General features: G+C 35.6%; 2 protein-coding genes across 8 annotated transcripts; both read right to left on the bottom strand.

The window, feature by feature from the left end:
• Positions 1-1,231: 1,231 nt before the first annotated feature.
• LOC147386105 (germin-like protein 9-3) lies at positions 1,232-4,028 on the bottom strand. Its single transcript, XM_086423281.1, has 3 exons — positions 3,950-4,028; positions 2,491-2,706; positions 1,232-1,503 (listed from the first exon to the last, which is right to left on the bottom strand). Exons 1-3 carry the CDS (start codon positions 4,026-4,028, stop codon positions 1,232-1,234), a joined length of 567 nt encoding a protein of 188 aa, XP_086279407.1.
• A 1,266-nt stretch (positions 4,029-5,294) lies between these two features.
• Positions 5,295-12,081, bottom strand: LOC147386104 (germin-like protein 9-3). Of its 7 annotated transcripts, none has more exons than XM_086423676.1 (3): positions 11,981-12,081; positions 9,946-9,989; positions 5,295-9,122 (listed from the first exon to the last, which is right to left on the bottom strand). In XM_086423676.1, the coding sequence occupies exon 3, from the start codon at positions 6,071-6,073 to the stop codon at positions 5,465-5,467; it is 609 nt and encodes a 202-aa protein (XP_086279802.1). In that variant the 5' UTR covers positions 6,074-9,122; positions 9,946-9,989; positions 11,981-12,081; the 3' UTR covers positions 5,295-5,464. The 7 variants fall into 7 exon arrangements, with proteins under 7 accessions (XP_086279802.1, XP_086279801.1, XP_086279807.1 ...); XM_086423675.1 differs by having other exon boundaries at positions 9,946-9,998; positions 11,981-12,078; XM_086423681.1 differs by having other exon boundaries at positions 5,295-7,280; positions 9,946-9,998; positions 11,981-12,047.
• Between the last annotated feature and the right edge of the window lie 3,752 nt (positions 12,082-15,833).

Here is a 15,833-nt window from a genome sequence, read left to right as displayed (position 1 = left end):
TTGTTATTGTAATGATATTAGAACAAATAATATTGCTCTTGTTGGTGGAGACTTCAATTTATTAGGTCTAATGTTGAAGTGCCCCCAAGATTGACTTCATTTCACACTATTCTGATGTGGAAGTGTGAAGGAACCATCAAGTGTGAAATGAGGTCATTCCAGCATGACTCATGTTATTAGGAACATTCAGGAAGAAAGGCTGGCCTTTCCCTAACTCGAGATTACTAGAGGAATTTAACTCTTGTACTGGCAGGTTGGGGCTCATTCATGTTGGTTTTGTGGGAAACTGATTCACATGTTTAACAGTAGACACTTGGATCCTTAGGTTTCTTAGTATTGATCATTGAATGATGGAAATTTTAAATCCTTAGTTTTCTATTGATTTTCAAAATTAATTCATTTACTCTTTCTTGTATAATAGGAACTGAATCTAAGGCACAACAAGAAAAAAAAAATCATTCTAAAAGTTTAAAACTCTCTATTGTTCATTTTATTCGAAGAAGTGTCCCATTAAAAACTCTCTATCGTTCGTTTTATTGAGAGCCAATGTTGGACTGTAATTTAATATTATGTATGACATTGAATTCAGAAGAAGAGAGCAAATAGTAAAAGAGAGGGGTTTGACAATTTTGGCATCGTGAACTTTGATTTATAAATATCTAACCTAAATTCTTCTTTAATTTATTATAAATATATATTATCATTTACAATTTTTCTAATTTCATTTAATACTACTAGTTTGTCCCCCGCAAATGAAATTAACTTCATGGGTCCGCCCCTGTCCAAGACGATTGTCCCCTAGTTCTAGAGCTGGAAAAAATCGAGTCACATACAAAGAATGTCAAAGAACCAAGGTAGAGTACTTCAAAACAAGTAGAGAAAAGGAGTCCACCTGCAGACAAGAATAGATTTAGTACGCTTGAAAGAGTGTTGTGTGGTATGCCAAAGGAAAACTCCTTAATCTCTTAAGAGTGTAGGATTAGCACTAACTCGTTATTAGAGGTTTCATAAAATATGCCAATTTAAGGAGACAAATGAAAAATAAACAAACAAATTAAAAGTCAAAGAAGAATCCCCGAATATTTTGTAAATAGTTAACAGGACGATTATTTCTGGAGAGTTTTGAAATATGCCAAACGTACGTGCTATATGATTTTCATTAAAATGCGTCCATTTATTTATTTATTTCTTCATCATTCACTACTACAAGCACCATTAACCCCTCATTCCTTTAGTTCTGGGTAGATTTCATCAGTTCATTAAGAGTATTAGCCAATATCTTGAAGGCCTTGGTGAGGATTTCATCAGGGATTTTAGCCCCGACAAGGTTCTTTGGGGACACAGCAACAGTGCCTGCATTTGAGCTAGCAAATGCTGAGACAGCCACAGCCTTGGTCTTGTCCAAGTTAGTCTGGTAGTGAGGCAAGCCCTTGGGGAACACAAACACATCACCTTTTTGTAAAACATTCTTGTTCACGTTCCCATTACTATCCGTTGTTTCAACTGTTGGAATTTAGAGGGTTGAATTTGAAAACCCTTTAATATTCATTTAGTTTTAACCATATGGTAAATCTATCTATTAACCATAGGGTAATTCTATCCCATGTTTGCTTTATACTTTATGCTTTATGCTTTTTATTTTATTACTTTAAATTTAGTTGATAGTCCCGCATCAATTAGGAGAAGAATTAATTTGCAATTCTTAAATAGTTGTGTTTTTAATAGTTTTAAAGTAAATAGAAGAAGTGGGCGACCTCACAGGGGCCCAAGAGGAAAACTCATAGTTCTAATTAGAATTTGGATCCACCGATCTGAAAACCTTAATGCGTATGCGCGTAGTACGTGCGCATAGGAGGGTGCAAAATCTCATATTTACACCTCACGTGGGTGCACGCAAAAGCCCGTTTTTGTTATAATTTTCAAGGCCCACTTTTTCTAGACGTTTAAATTCTGTTTTGGACCAGTACAATGTGTTTGTTCAGAACCAGCACATTCAAAATAGGTTTGTTACTATTTTAAACAGTCACTTTCTCTTTATTTATATCCAATGTTTAGTCGATTTAAATCACTTGATCTTTGATTTTATATTTACATATTTTCGACTATCAGTAATTTATTATTCGTTGTGAGAGCACATAACATCGTCGAGTTCGAAGTTACGTTCCAATTTAGAGTATCATTTTGGATACATAGGTTGTTGAATCCTACTGACTGTGGTACCGTAGCAGGGGCGAATTTCGTTTTAGGACAGTGCTTTGTGTACACCTCAGCCATTTTTTAGGTAATATTTCTTCTGTTACATTCAATTTTAAAATTAGAATTTTTCAAACTTCTTCTCTCTCTATCCATAAGAAATCAGTACTAAGTAGATAACAATGACAGTCAAGAAACCATCTACCATGAACAAGATCTCGGCTCCTCTTAGGTGTGTGTGGGGCATGTTCATGGTATCAACTGGGAATTCAAGTAGTTCAAGCGACACACCCATACCATTAAGAATCAGGAAGTCTTTTACAGAAACTGTTTTACGGCCAATGCCATTTTTTGAAGCGGGTGCACCACCTCGGAGACCAGTGTGAGTGAAGAAAGTTCCATCAATCTTGCTCTCATCAACACCATCAAGGACAGCAAAGTCGGAGATAAGTTCGGGGTCTGAAGCTCGAACCGAAGGAAGACTAGAGCAAGGGTGGCTAGAAGGGCTAGTACCTTGGCCATGTAAGGAAGACTAGTGCAAGGGTGGCTAGAAGGGCTAGTGACTTGGCCATTTTTACTGTTACTTGGGTGTGGGGTTGTTTGTGGTGTGAGTAGTGAAGGTGAAGAGTGTCATATATGGGGTATTCATAGCCCAAGATTATCAAGTGTTTTTCATACTCAGCATGCATTTGAGATGGATTTGTTAAGTGTTTTGAACTCTCTTATAGCACCAAGTGAAGAGAAAATGCAACAATTATATTTATTTGAAAAACTAATGGAAGATTAGTAGGAATCAACCTTGGTTGATGAAGACGTTTTTTTTTTAATAAAAAGCATGGCCCTATATCTTGTAGGCTATGTTTGGATTGAGAGAAATGGAGAGTAGAGAAACTCATTAAGAGAAGGGAAGAGAAGGAAAGAGAAGAGAAGAAAAATTCAATTTCTCTTCACCATGTTTGGATTGACAAGAGAGAACTTGGGACAACTTTAAAATTTTAAAATACTTTAAAAAGATATTTAGGGGCAGAATTGGAATTATAAAATATTTTAAAAGGGTTTCTCTTCACTTTTAGAGAGAAAGAAAACTCATATTTTTTTCTCTCCTCACTTATCAATCCAAACAAGAGAAATGGAGAGAAACTCATTTATTTTCTCTTCCCTTCTCTTCTCTCTATTTCAATCCAAACACAGCCTTGGTTTAATCTTAAGGGCTATTAATGGATCAGATCAGACCCAGCCCCAAATCTAAGTCAAAATTATCCTGCCTGTATCAAGTAAGTTAGTTGGGTCGGAAACGAATCCAAATATAGTATAATCAATATGGTTCGGATATGGTTTTAACTAATAAGAGTTTATTCAAATACAGATTTGAATCCGAGTAAAAAAATTTATCTAGATGTGAATATACTGAGATCTGGGCCGAACCCAACCCATTTTAAGCCTTAGATTAGAATATGTTTCATCACAAAATCATATTTCTTTAAGATAATAGTATTTAAATTATCAAAAATTTATTATTTTGTCAAAATATATAAAATCCAACCGACTCAGTTGAATTTTATTGACTATGATAATATTTTTCAAGTAATAGAGGAGTCACATCAAATCTTAGTCAAATGCAAACAATTCATCGACTAAATTTCTATTGGAAACCAAACATTGGAATTCGTTTAAGGAGTTAGAATGAATTCCAACAACTCCCACTCCCACTCCCACTCCCACTCCAAATCCAATTAACGATCACTTCCAAACACACCTCTGTGCCAATTCTGGAGAGCAATGTAAGTACTTTTGTAAGGCACCTGGCCCGCACACTCAAAAGAACATGGACCCATTTATAGTGGGGGCAATGAGGGCCGCACTAGCACCCACAATAACTTTTAAAAATTATTAAAATTTATACGCTATTGCAATGGATGATAGCGGTGGAAACGAAAATCTATCGCCATTGGCCACAAAATTTTATAAAAATTTTGAGTCTTAGTTGGCCCCACATACACAAAATCCTGGCTTCACCCCCAAAAGAATATTTGGAGTTTGTATTGTAAGAATGCATGTATTACTCGTATTCACAATTACCTCTAGAGTTGTTGAATGGAGAACAAATTAAACCTAAATTGGGACATGTCGTGATACCGTGCTCTAGAGATGGCTAAACATGGCTTGCCTAAACTAAGTGATTAGACACAATATGTTAAGGGTTGAGATACATATGGATTTGGCTAGCTTGGGCTCAATCGTCTGTACAACCTAGCGTTTGCCTACAAGTCCATGGGATTGGGGTTCACCTACAAGTCTAAATGTCTAATGACCTGTATTTAATGCTTTATATAAAGGGTGTTCACATGAATGTCTGGCATGCTCCTTGGTTGATCAACACTTTTCACTATGGCAGGGAGACCCACCCATGGGCCGATTGATGAAACCCATGAAAAAAAATGTTTGATCCAATGGTTAGACATCACCAATCAGACTCCTTTTTTTTCTCCCATTTATTGTTGTTGTTGTTGTTGTTTAGATCCACCAAGTTGTAATTAAGCTTTCATAGATTAGTACGCTTGAAAGAGTGTTGTGTGGTATGTATGCCAAAAGAAAAGAGGAATCAAATTACTCCTTGATCTCTTAGAGCAACTCCAACTGGTCTATGCTATTTTAGAGAAACCCCGTCTAAATCACTGTTCAAGTCTCCAAATATGGAGACTTGGACAAATTTTAGAGGGACTCTCTAAATCACTATTCATGTTTTTAAATAACCATTTTTCCATAAATGGCACTTTTTATTTTCTCTTTTCATTAAACATGTTTTAAATATCATTTTTATCCTTCTATACAATTTTTTCAAGTGAATGAATAGTGTTTCAAAGGATGAAAAGTGAGAAGGGGGACCTATTAGAGTCAAATCGATTCGGAGGTGAGCATCTGCTCTAAATTTAGAGAAGACAATGCCAATTTGGAAGAGATAAATTTAGAGACATGGGTTGGATTTGCTTTTAGAGGTATATGATTTGTACATATTCATTATTAGAGTTTTCATAACATATTGCCAACATAAGGAGGCAAATGAAAAATAAACAAATAAATTAAAAGTAAGGATGTGTTGCTGAACGCAAAACATGCTATATAATCTTCATTAAAATGCCCAAAGCAAGGTAAACCCGTTTCACAATTTTGTTATTTATCACAAAGAGAGGAAGCCATTTTAAGGATTGCCTCTATTTATTTATTTATTCATTCACTACTACTACAAGCACCATTAAACCCACATTCCTTCTTAGTTCTGGGTAGATTTCATCAGTTCATGAAGAGTATCAGCCGATATCTTGAAGGCATTGGTGAGGATTTCATCAGGGGTTTTAGCCCCGGCAACGTTCTTCGACATAGCAACAGTGCCTGCATTTGAGCTAGCAAATGCTGAGACAGCCACAGCCTTGGTCTTGTCCAAGTTAGTCTGGTAGTGAGGCAAGCCCTTGGGGAACACAAACACATCACCCTTTTGTAAGACATTCTTGTACCTCTTGCCATTACTATCCATTGTTTCAACAGTCAAGGAACCATCAACCATGAACAAGATCTCGGCTCCTCTTGGGTGTGTGTGGGGCGAGTTCACGGTACCAGCTGGGAATTCAAGTAGTTCAAGTGACACACCCATACCATTAAGAGCCGGGAAGTCTTTTACAGAAACTGTTTTACGGCCAATGCCATTGCTTGAAGCCGGTGCACCACCTCGGAGACCAGTGTGAGTGAAGAAAGTTCCATCAATCTTGCTCTCATCAACACCATCAGGGACAGCAAAGTCGTTGATTAGTTCAGGGTCCGAAGCTCGAACCGAAGTAAGGAAGACTATTACAAGGGTGACTAGAAGGGCTAGTGACTTGGCCATTTTTTTCTGTTACTTGGGTGTGGAGTTGTTTGTGGTGTGAGTAGTGAAGGTGAAGAGTGTCATATATGGAGTATTTATAGCCCAAGATCATCAAGTGTTTTTCATACTCAGCATGCATTTGAGATGGACTTGTTAAGTGTTTTTAACTCTCATATACCACTAAGTTAGGAGAGTGCAATAATTAGATTAATATGAAAAACTAATGGAAGATTAGTAGGAATCAACAATGGTTGATGAGGTACTTAAACATTGAGTAATTTCAGGCAAGTGCTCCTTAATTTCTCAAACGAAGCAGACATGAAAGCAACATGGTTGAAGGAGAGATTCATCTTGACAGAGAGTTTTGAAGTGGACGTCAACAATGACTGACAAATGTTAGGACTCTATTTATAATTTTTTATTCCAATTAGGATTATACTCTTATGGTTAATTATTGATTTGGTAGGTATTTTAATAAGAATGGAATTAATAATTGGTATGTATTTTAGTGAGTGGAATTTGTAAGTTGTTAGCACTAGGACTCTTTATTTATATAAAGATGTTATTTCATTATTAGTAATAAAATTGTTCAAGACCAATTATTTTGCCAACATGTTTTGTCCTACCGGGGTTAGAAGTTTCGGAATGGGCTGATTTTTTGTGAGGATGATCTCTATGGTGAGAAGATCATCGCCACCAAAAATCAGCTCATTCTGAAACTTATAACCCCAAGTTTACAAGTTGAAGAATCGTAGACTGTCCATTTTTTGTAAACCCCTTTTGATAGGGTTTGAAGTTTCAAAATGGACTGATTTTTTGTGAGGGTGATATCCTCACCAAAAATTAGCCCATTCCAAAATTCCAAACCCATGTGGGACAAAACTCATTGGTCGCATAGTTGACCCTTAAACATGACCCAAAATAAATAAGAGAATATTTATTTTTAATTAATCCTTGGTGTGTTGAACATTCAAGATCATCCTTTCTTTCGTTTGAGTGAGCACGTTAAGAACTAGGTTCCTAATAATTGATATAAGAGCAAATTTGTATGTGTATGCCAGCGAGGAAAAAGGCAAAGAAACCATCAAAACTTGAATTAATGGGGGAACTTGTGGCTCATCTTGAAGGAGAACATACAATCCATTCTTGCAAACATGCAACAGACTTTAGAGAATGATCAAGAGCAGTCACCAACAGCTCATAGAGCGTCTGTCGATCCAACTATTTCCTGCACACCATCCACCTGATCATACAATTAAATTTGTTGATGGGGAATCAAGTGTAGATAATTGTGTTGTGTTGATTGAAGGTTGTGGTCTGAATCAAGCACAAGAATATCAGTTTGAGAGTCAAGTTCAAACAAGATACGCTAAAATCGACTTTCCAAAATTTGATTGGTGCAAACCGATCTCAACTTCACATGCAAAGAGGATCAACTTTTTGCTTACACGAACAAACATTGTTGGCTTCTTTCCAAATGGAAGGAGAAGCTTTGACATGGTATCAATGGTATAGTCGCACTTATCTGCATTCTATGTGGAGAATATGACATCAGCTATGCTAAATCATTTTGGTCCCATGGATTTTGAAATTTTGGACGATTTGTTGGATTTGTTGGCCAAGATGAAGCAAGGGATGTCGACTATCTTGGGTTACCAAGAGGAATTTGAAAAGTTAGACAGGTTGAAGGATAGTCAGATCGCGCATTGATGTGAACCTTTATTCAAGACTTACATGAAGAAATCGATCAAGAAGTGCTAATGGTCAAGTCGTCTACACTCCAAGAAGTCATGGGACTTGTAAAACGACAAGAAGAAAAATTGTTCTAACTTCGTCATATAGATCAATCAATGTCGGGATTGGTTACCAATGGTCAAACACACACCAAAAAGCCATTTGAGATGATCACAGCACCTCAACAACGAATTTGAAGTGATGAGATGAAAGTGACAAAACAAGGGGTTATGTTATTATTTTGACACCCCTGGCTATAAATATAAGAAGAGGCAAATAAACTTGCTAGAGTGATGGGATGAAGTGGACACTCTTGGTAATGTTAAGGATGAAAATATTCCAATTAACATTACTTTTTTGCCATGAGAGTATGATCGATTTTTGGGGGGGCATTTTTAGGTTTTTAGGATTCTATTTAGAACAATTTTTGTTATAAAAAAAAAAAAACATTGTGTAATTTAAGCAAAAGAGATTACATAGTAATACATCATAGAGAATGAGTGTCATTCTAGAGGAGAATCCAAATCAAAATGACTATCCCTAGATCTAGAAGTTTGCTTGGCCATATTTAAATGCCCAGATTCTAGATGATTGATTTTGTACTAAAATCTGCCTACAACTTGTTTTAGAAGCCAAGGATCCCAGGTAGGCAAAGAACTTGCTTAGGTGACTACACATAATACACCACATGTGAATGTCAACAGCCAATGGGCCACCATCCATGTCATTTTTTCCACCATAAAGTCGGGCACCACCACCACTATTACTGCTGCAACTAATGCAGCAGCACCACCAATACCACCGGCGTATCATCTAACTTATGCATCATTATCATAAAGTCCAACACTACCACCGTTGCTGCCACTGCAACTAATGCAACAGCACCACCAGGGAATCTGTTTCTTTGAATCTAATAACCTACTTATTATACAAATATTGTTTGCTCCTAGTGGTGTTTTATATGGTATCTCGTTTCATCATGATGAGAAACAACAATATATATAGTCATTCATCTAGGCTTTTATTGTGATTACTATAGCAACAATGTATATACATGCATCCAGTTGAACAATTCTACTCACTTTATTAGGCTTGTATTCTATTGCTTAGGTTTCCAATTGAACAATTCAAGGAGCCTACTAGCTGTGTAGGGGGTGCCTTACCTGGCCAATAATATCAATTGTAGTCCATGGAGAACGTACGAGACAATTGAGAACCCTGGGACCTTTAGAACCATTGCCTCCAATGAACCACTTTACCACTTTAGGAAAGGTAGTACAATTCTAGCCAAGTCCAGGATAGATGTGAAAGTATTCTCTAATATAGGAACAGCAACCTACCAAGTCCAGTCAAGAGACATGTGATGAGTAAATTGATGCATTTTTAGGTGTTTTAAACCTCCACTGCATTCAATGACAATGGAACAACTAAACAAAGATTAACTAGAAATTTGCAGATATTCTATTCACTTCATGATGAGCTCAGGGAAGTAGGAGTTCATTAACTCCATTTTTTCCCATCTAACATGGAAGTGTTCTTTTTGGGGTATTTCTTACTTGTTGATCCTAATTATTAAAGTTTCATATTTTGAGGTATCCTAAATAAAGTTGCCCTTCATACATTGTCTCTATTCTACTTACCTTAAAAATCTAGGTTTCTAAGGCATTTCTCCATAGATCTAGCTTTGAATTTACTCAGTCTCAAGTTTCATCGATCAACACTCCATCATTTGCAAATAATATATATACACCATGGGACCACTCCATGAACTTGAGAGATCCATAACCATCATGTTTGGCCAGACTCCAAACATCTCCTTACACATAAAAATATACAATATACACTAATTTAATTAGGGTTTCAATCCCTTGATGAGATAATTAGTCTAAATAACACGAATCATAAAACCAAGATCGCTCTAATTCTTTATGATTTACCTTAATGAGTTACAATTTAATTCAATCATAAGTTTTTCCTTCCATTTGAAGTATCAGATATATTTTAATAACCTGCTCTTTAACAACAGTAAAATTTACAACCAACAAATAAAGAATTCCATTTCAAATCTAATCATAAATATTGTCCACCTTATGCTCATCCAGGAACATGCACACAAAAAAAAAAAGAACAATTACAAGACGAGAGAGAGGCAAGGATACCTGCTGAATTCTGCTTCTTTTTTATTTGGGCTACTCTTTGTTGACTGCAAGATCTAATTTGAACCAAAAATCAGTGATGAAGGATGGAATGTTCCACTATTTTGCAAAAATTTACAACCCAACAACACATGAAGGGAAAGTAATAACCCTGTTTTCAAACAAAAATGAGAGAGAGAAAAGCTATTGTCTTCGTTAACAACAAAAATCAGAGAGAACAAAGTAGAGAGAAAAAGAAGGCAAAAATAAAATTTGAATTATGTCAACAGATGAAATGTCTTGTTCTCGGAACTGTGTAAACCGAGGAGAAAATTTTTGCTAAATAGGTGATTGCTGAAATATTATGCAAACAGTTACAATTGAAACTAAGTCATTGAAGCCACCTTGCCGCAATCTCTGAAACATCTAATATCTAAATACTATTAAATTGGCTCGGCTAAGTCAGGTGAATCTTAACCAATATAGGTGATTCTCGATCATTTATTATTTGTCACTAAAATTCTCTTTCAGTTTTATGTATTTCTCTAGGAAATGTATAAATCAAGGAAAAAAATTATCCGCCCTGCTGATGCAAAACCAATATTTTTCATAAGGCGTGATGATCATGTCTCATATAACATTCCTTTTGTCCCCCCCTCCTCTTGATGTCTTAATGTGTGAGACTATATACCAACTGAAAAATGATCTTGTTGTGCAGGTGATTAAAGAATTAGTGAAAGCTACTTCTTTATAAAAGCTAAGAACTCGAACCATCTTTCCTAACGTGGTTACTATGGTGAAAGCTAATATTGGTTACTTGCTTTCAAGATGTTAAAACTTGAAAGAAACAATTTTTTTTATTTTTCTTTTTTTGTTAAGTAAAACTTGAAAGAAAAATTTATGTGGAAGCACCGTCAAGATGAGAAGAAGAGCCTTAAGATCAAGAAATAAGAAAAGAATTATAAATTTATAGATTCCTGATTCTTTCAATGGCATTCGAAATACTAATCTCTTCTTATTCATTATTTGAAGTAAATGATCAAGTTTCTCAATTAAATCAATAATTCTTATCCGGTAGATACCCGAGAATTGAACAAAATAAAGTTTGACCGAGGCTTGTGCTGAACACAATGTCCTTAAGAAAATTTTCTTATTCCTATCCAATGTGGGACTAAAGAGTTTCACTAATAAACTCGAGAGTTCTACAATCCACATACAACAAACCATGGCTAGTAGGAGTTGTTTGGAGCCAATTTCTCATTCACCCAAAATGGATTTTTGACAACTAAATACACGAAATTATTCTCTTCAATGAGAAAAATAAGTTTCCAAGTAGTCCCACCTCAAATAAATTGTGAGACCCACTTAAATCATAGCTCAAATAAACTCACTCGGTCACAAAAATCTGGAAAAAACTGCAGATTTTTTCCAACAATAATAATCTATGGAACTAATGAAATCAAAAGATCGAAACAATATACAAGACAACTTTGAGCTCTACGAATTAAATGAAGAGCTCACCCACTAATCATCGAGGAAGAAGCTTTTGTAAATCTATGAAAACTCAAAATTTCAGATTAATCAGATCCATCATAACATCAACCATAAAAGGTCAACAAATTCATCATCAAATTTGACTCTAACAAGAACAAACAGAAATGAACAAAAAGGGGAGAAAATGGAGATCAAAGCTTCAAAATAACACAATGTGGCAAGCAAAATGGTCTCGCTCAAAGATCTGTGTTGTAGAACTTCAAGATAATCAATACTCCAACAAAATCCATATATGGTGCTTGTGAACTAAAAACAAGACATAATAATTGATTACAAAGCTCGGATCTTCAGATACCTAGAAAAAGGAGAAAATTATAAAAGATCCACAACACCACATTACAGAACAATAAGGGTTGATTTATAATCTAAAATAAACATAAATCAAGAAGAAAAAATTTGCAGCATGAACTACCAAAGAGAAATCCAAAATATGATTGAAATCACAGCATTTGTAAAGGAACAAACCAGAAAATTAAGGAGAAACTACTTTTACAGAGTCTATTACCGTTCTCAAATTAAAACGCATTTTGGTTGTAATGAGATGAGAGATTCTTGACGTTGACTACAATGCATAGTCAGAAAGTTTGGGAAAAAATGATAAAGAAAAGTATATATGTATGGTCCGGTTCCGAGTACAGATATGTCTATTCATATATCTACAACATGTTTTGTCCCATGTGATTAAAAGTTTCAGCTTAAGCTGATTTTTTGTGAGGATGATCTCTATGACGAGGAAATCATCCTCATCAAAAATCAGCTCAATCCAAAAAGTTTAACCCACATAGGACAAAACACATTGTAGATATGTGTGTACACTGATCCTGATCCTATATATATACACGTTTAGGGAAAATGATAAAATAAAGGAGATATATATATATATTAATGATAATCTCTACGGTGAAGAGATCATCCTCATCAAAAATCAACTCATTCTGAAACTTCCAATTCTAATTTACAAGTTGAAGAATTGTGGATTGTCCACTTTTTATAAAACCACTTTTGATGAAGTCAGAAGTTTCAGAATATGCTGGTTTTTGGTGAGGATGATCTCAAAATCAGCACATTCCAAAGATCATCTTCACCAAAAATTAACACATTTGAAAACTTTTAATCTCATATATTGAAAGAATAATTGACACAATGTTTGGCTATCTTTAGGGCCTTCAAACACTCCCATATATGTATAGTGGAGTGTTCTGATACCCTATAAAGGGTCAAACTTTGTGATAAATATTTTTCAAAACATAGGTTAGAAGTTTCAAAGAGATCATTCTCATCAAAATTCAATTCGTTCCGAAACTTCTAACCATAATTTACAAGTTGAAGAATCATGAACTGTCCAATTTTTGTAAATCACTTTTGATAGGGTTAGAAGTTTCAAAATGGATTGATTTTTAGTGAGAATGATCTCTAAATCCTTATCAAAAATTAGTCCATTTCAAAACTTCTAACCCATGCATTGGAAAAAAAAAAAAAGAAATTTGACTCTCTTTAGGGTCTCCAAACGCCACATTAAAAAAATCTATTATATCAAATGAAAATTCATAAAATCAAGTTATTATCTTCAAATCCCATATTCTTATCATTTATGTGTCATCAAAATCTATTATGTATCAAATCCTACATTAAAAAAATAAGAAAGTGTTTAATTTTTATTTTTTTCCAATGAAAAAACGAGAAAAGAAAAAAAAAATCATTTTTTGTTACCATGCTCCAAAGATTCTCTAATTGGAGTTCCCATATCTGTTACGTTACAAAAAGAAGATTACAACGAGGCCGACCTCTTCGTGAATCTGTTTGGACCGGGTGAATTGGATCAAAACATGTCTTTGGATAACCAGACAAATCAAAGTGGAGCAGTTTATGCTACTTCAGACCCGATTGGAGGAAAGTTTCTTGTTCTCCCCGAAGAAGGGGAAATGAAAGACGAAGCCAATCGGAACCTGAGGGGGGCTTCTGTTGGAAAAATCTGCATTTCTATCCAGATTTTTGTGATCAAGTAGGGATATTTGAGCTACGATTCAAGTGGGTCCCATTACTTTTTTGTAGTTGGACCACTTGGAAACTTATTCATCTCATTGAAGAGAATAGTTTCATGTTTTAAGTTGTCAAAAATTCATTATGGGTGAATGACAAATCAGCTCCAAAGAACCCCTATTAGCCATGGTTTGTTGTATGTGGTTTATAAGATTATTGAGTTTATAAGAGAAACTCTTTAGTCCCACATCGGATAGGAATAAGAAAATTGTCTAGTTCTTATATAGATATTCTTATATCACTTAAGTGTATATGAGAGAGAGACTTGGATAAGCCCAATGGGCTCAAGGAGTATTTGATCCATTGGTCCAAAATATCCTTAATGCGTATGCGGGCACACGATGCGCGCGCAGGGGGGGTGCAAATCCCGTCAATTTGGCTTCACGTGGGTGCGCGCGACGGGCCCTTTTGCTAATTTCGTATTGGGCTTGGGCTGAGCTCAAAATCCGTTTTCTTATGAAGGGGCACACACACCCCTCACCGTCCATTTAATTTTAAGGGGCACACCCCACACCGTCCATTAGAACACCATGGGTGCCTGTTCGGCCAGTAAGGACACCTCCTTTGATTTCTTTGGGTGTCTCTTAAGAGACACACATGCACCTGTCCTTTTCTAAGAGACACTTGCACATTCCTCTTCCTAAGAGACACCTTGTCTCTTAAATTTCTATAAATAGGTCATCTCGACCTCAGTTTTATTCACTCAAAAATTTTCTCTTCTTCTTCTTTGCTGTGCTGTTTAAACGTGCAAGCATTTTATTTTCCTTTTGCATTCTTTGAGAGTATAAACAGTAGTGTTCGGTTCGCTAGACGTGTAGATTGTAGTGCTGCCTCTACACGTGTGATCGTTGTATCCTGGGAGACAATTGTTCATTGATCCGTGTGCACCAAGTTGCGGGAACAAAATTGTCTTAAGGACATTGTGTTCAACACAAGCCTCGGTCAAACGTTTATATTGTTCATTCTCGGGTATCTACCGCTTCAACTATTCAACAGCTTCATCATGGAATCTCTTAAAAAAAATATTACCATCAATGACTGAATAATCAAAGAATAATTTCTTTAATTATTATTTTCAAACCAATGTCAAAATTAAAGCATAATTTATTGGAGATCAAAAATTTAATTTCTAGGAGCCTCAAAAGCTTGGAGCAACTATGATACTAACCCATGTGGTTCGATTTGGGTTTTTTGGTTTCAAAGTCCTAGATAGATTTAGTTTATCTTCTTGGATTCGCAATTTTTAATCACGGAAGCTATGTTTGATGGGGTTCTCTCTAAAATATGGATTGTTCTGGGAAGTTGCTCTGCGATTGAAAGAAGAGCTTTATGAACTGAGTTAGAAATTTTGATTACACCAAACGATGTTGTTCTTATTGTTGGAAACTTCAATTTATTAGAACTAATGCTGAAGTGACCTCAAGATTGACCTCATTTCACACTTTCCTGACATGGATGTCTGTAGGAATCAAAGATGTTTTTCATCTAGATATGAGTGAAAAGCATTTATGGTTTTGTGCGTACCTCCACGTCAAAAAAGTGTGAAATGAAGTCAATTTTGAGGGCACTTCAGCATGACTCATGTTATTAGCAACATTCAAGAAAAAGGAAAATGCTGGAATGACACAAAAGTGACAAAAATGATGTGGTGGCACGCACATAACCGTACTTGCTTTTTACTCATATCTCGCGGAAAAGCATCTACGGTAATTTGTGCGCCACCACGAGTTTGTGTCACCTCAGCACGACTCCATGAAAAAAGGGTAGCCTTTCCCCAAACTTGAGATCACTCTACGAATTTTAACTCCTGTTTGGGCAGGTTGGCCGGGGCTCACTAATGTTGGTTTTGTCAAACTTCAGGAAAAGAATCTGCTGTAGATTGGATAGAATCTTATTCTCTTCTTCCTGAATTAATCTTATTGGAAATCATATTGTTAAACACTATCCAAGACAACTGTTCCCTTGTTCTATCTTTGGATACCAATAGATCTAAGAGACCTAGAGTGGAGGGGTCTCCTCTTTATCTTTTTTTTTTCTTTTTTTTCCTGCTAAGCTAAAGTGAAGAACGATTTAAAGAGCTGGAATAAGTATCGTTGTCTATTTTATGTGCCACATAAAAACTCCCTCAAGTTAATGAATGCCTGGCATGCCCCTTGGTAGATCAACATAACAAGTATGATTGATGATTTCAAGCCATGAAATAAGACCCTATTTACTATGCCTTGAGATCGACCCATGGCCATATTGATGAAACCCATTAGAAAAATGTTTGATCCAACTGTTAAAATCACCAATCAGAATTTTTTTTTGGTTGTTGT

Source organism: Akebia trifoliata, chromosome 14 (assembly GCF_017979445.1).
Source record: "Akebia trifoliata isolate Shusen 1 chromosome 14, ASM1797944v1, whole genome shotgun sequence".
Lineage (NCBI taxonomy): Eukaryota > Viridiplantae > Streptophyta > Magnoliopsida > Ranunculales > Lardizabalaceae > Akebia > Akebia trifoliata.
Note: the sequence above shows the minus strand (reverse complement) of the source record. Positions and strands in the feature narration are given on the sequence as shown.

What these genes read in the sequence shown, in the direction of transcription:
- LOC147386105 (XM_086423281.1), bottom strand. Translation starts at nt 4,028, where the DNA reads ATGGGTCCATGTTCTTTTGAGTGTGCGGGCCAGGTGCCTTACAAAAGT. An exon ending in TCTCCAGAATTGGCACAGAG is followed by an intron (nt 2,707 to 3,949) that starts GTGTGTTTGGAA and finishes TACATGGCCAAG; the next exon opens with GTACTAGCCCTTCTAGCCAC. An exon ending in AGACTTCCTGATTCTTAATG is followed by an intron (nt 1,504 to 2,490) that starts GTATGGGTGTGT and finishes AAATTCCAACAG; the next exon opens with TTGAAACAACGGATAGTAAT.
- LOC147386104 (XM_086423676.1), bottom strand. Translation starts at nt 6,073, where the DNA reads ATGGCCAAGTCACTAGCCCTTCTAGTCACCCTTGTAATAGTCTTCCTT.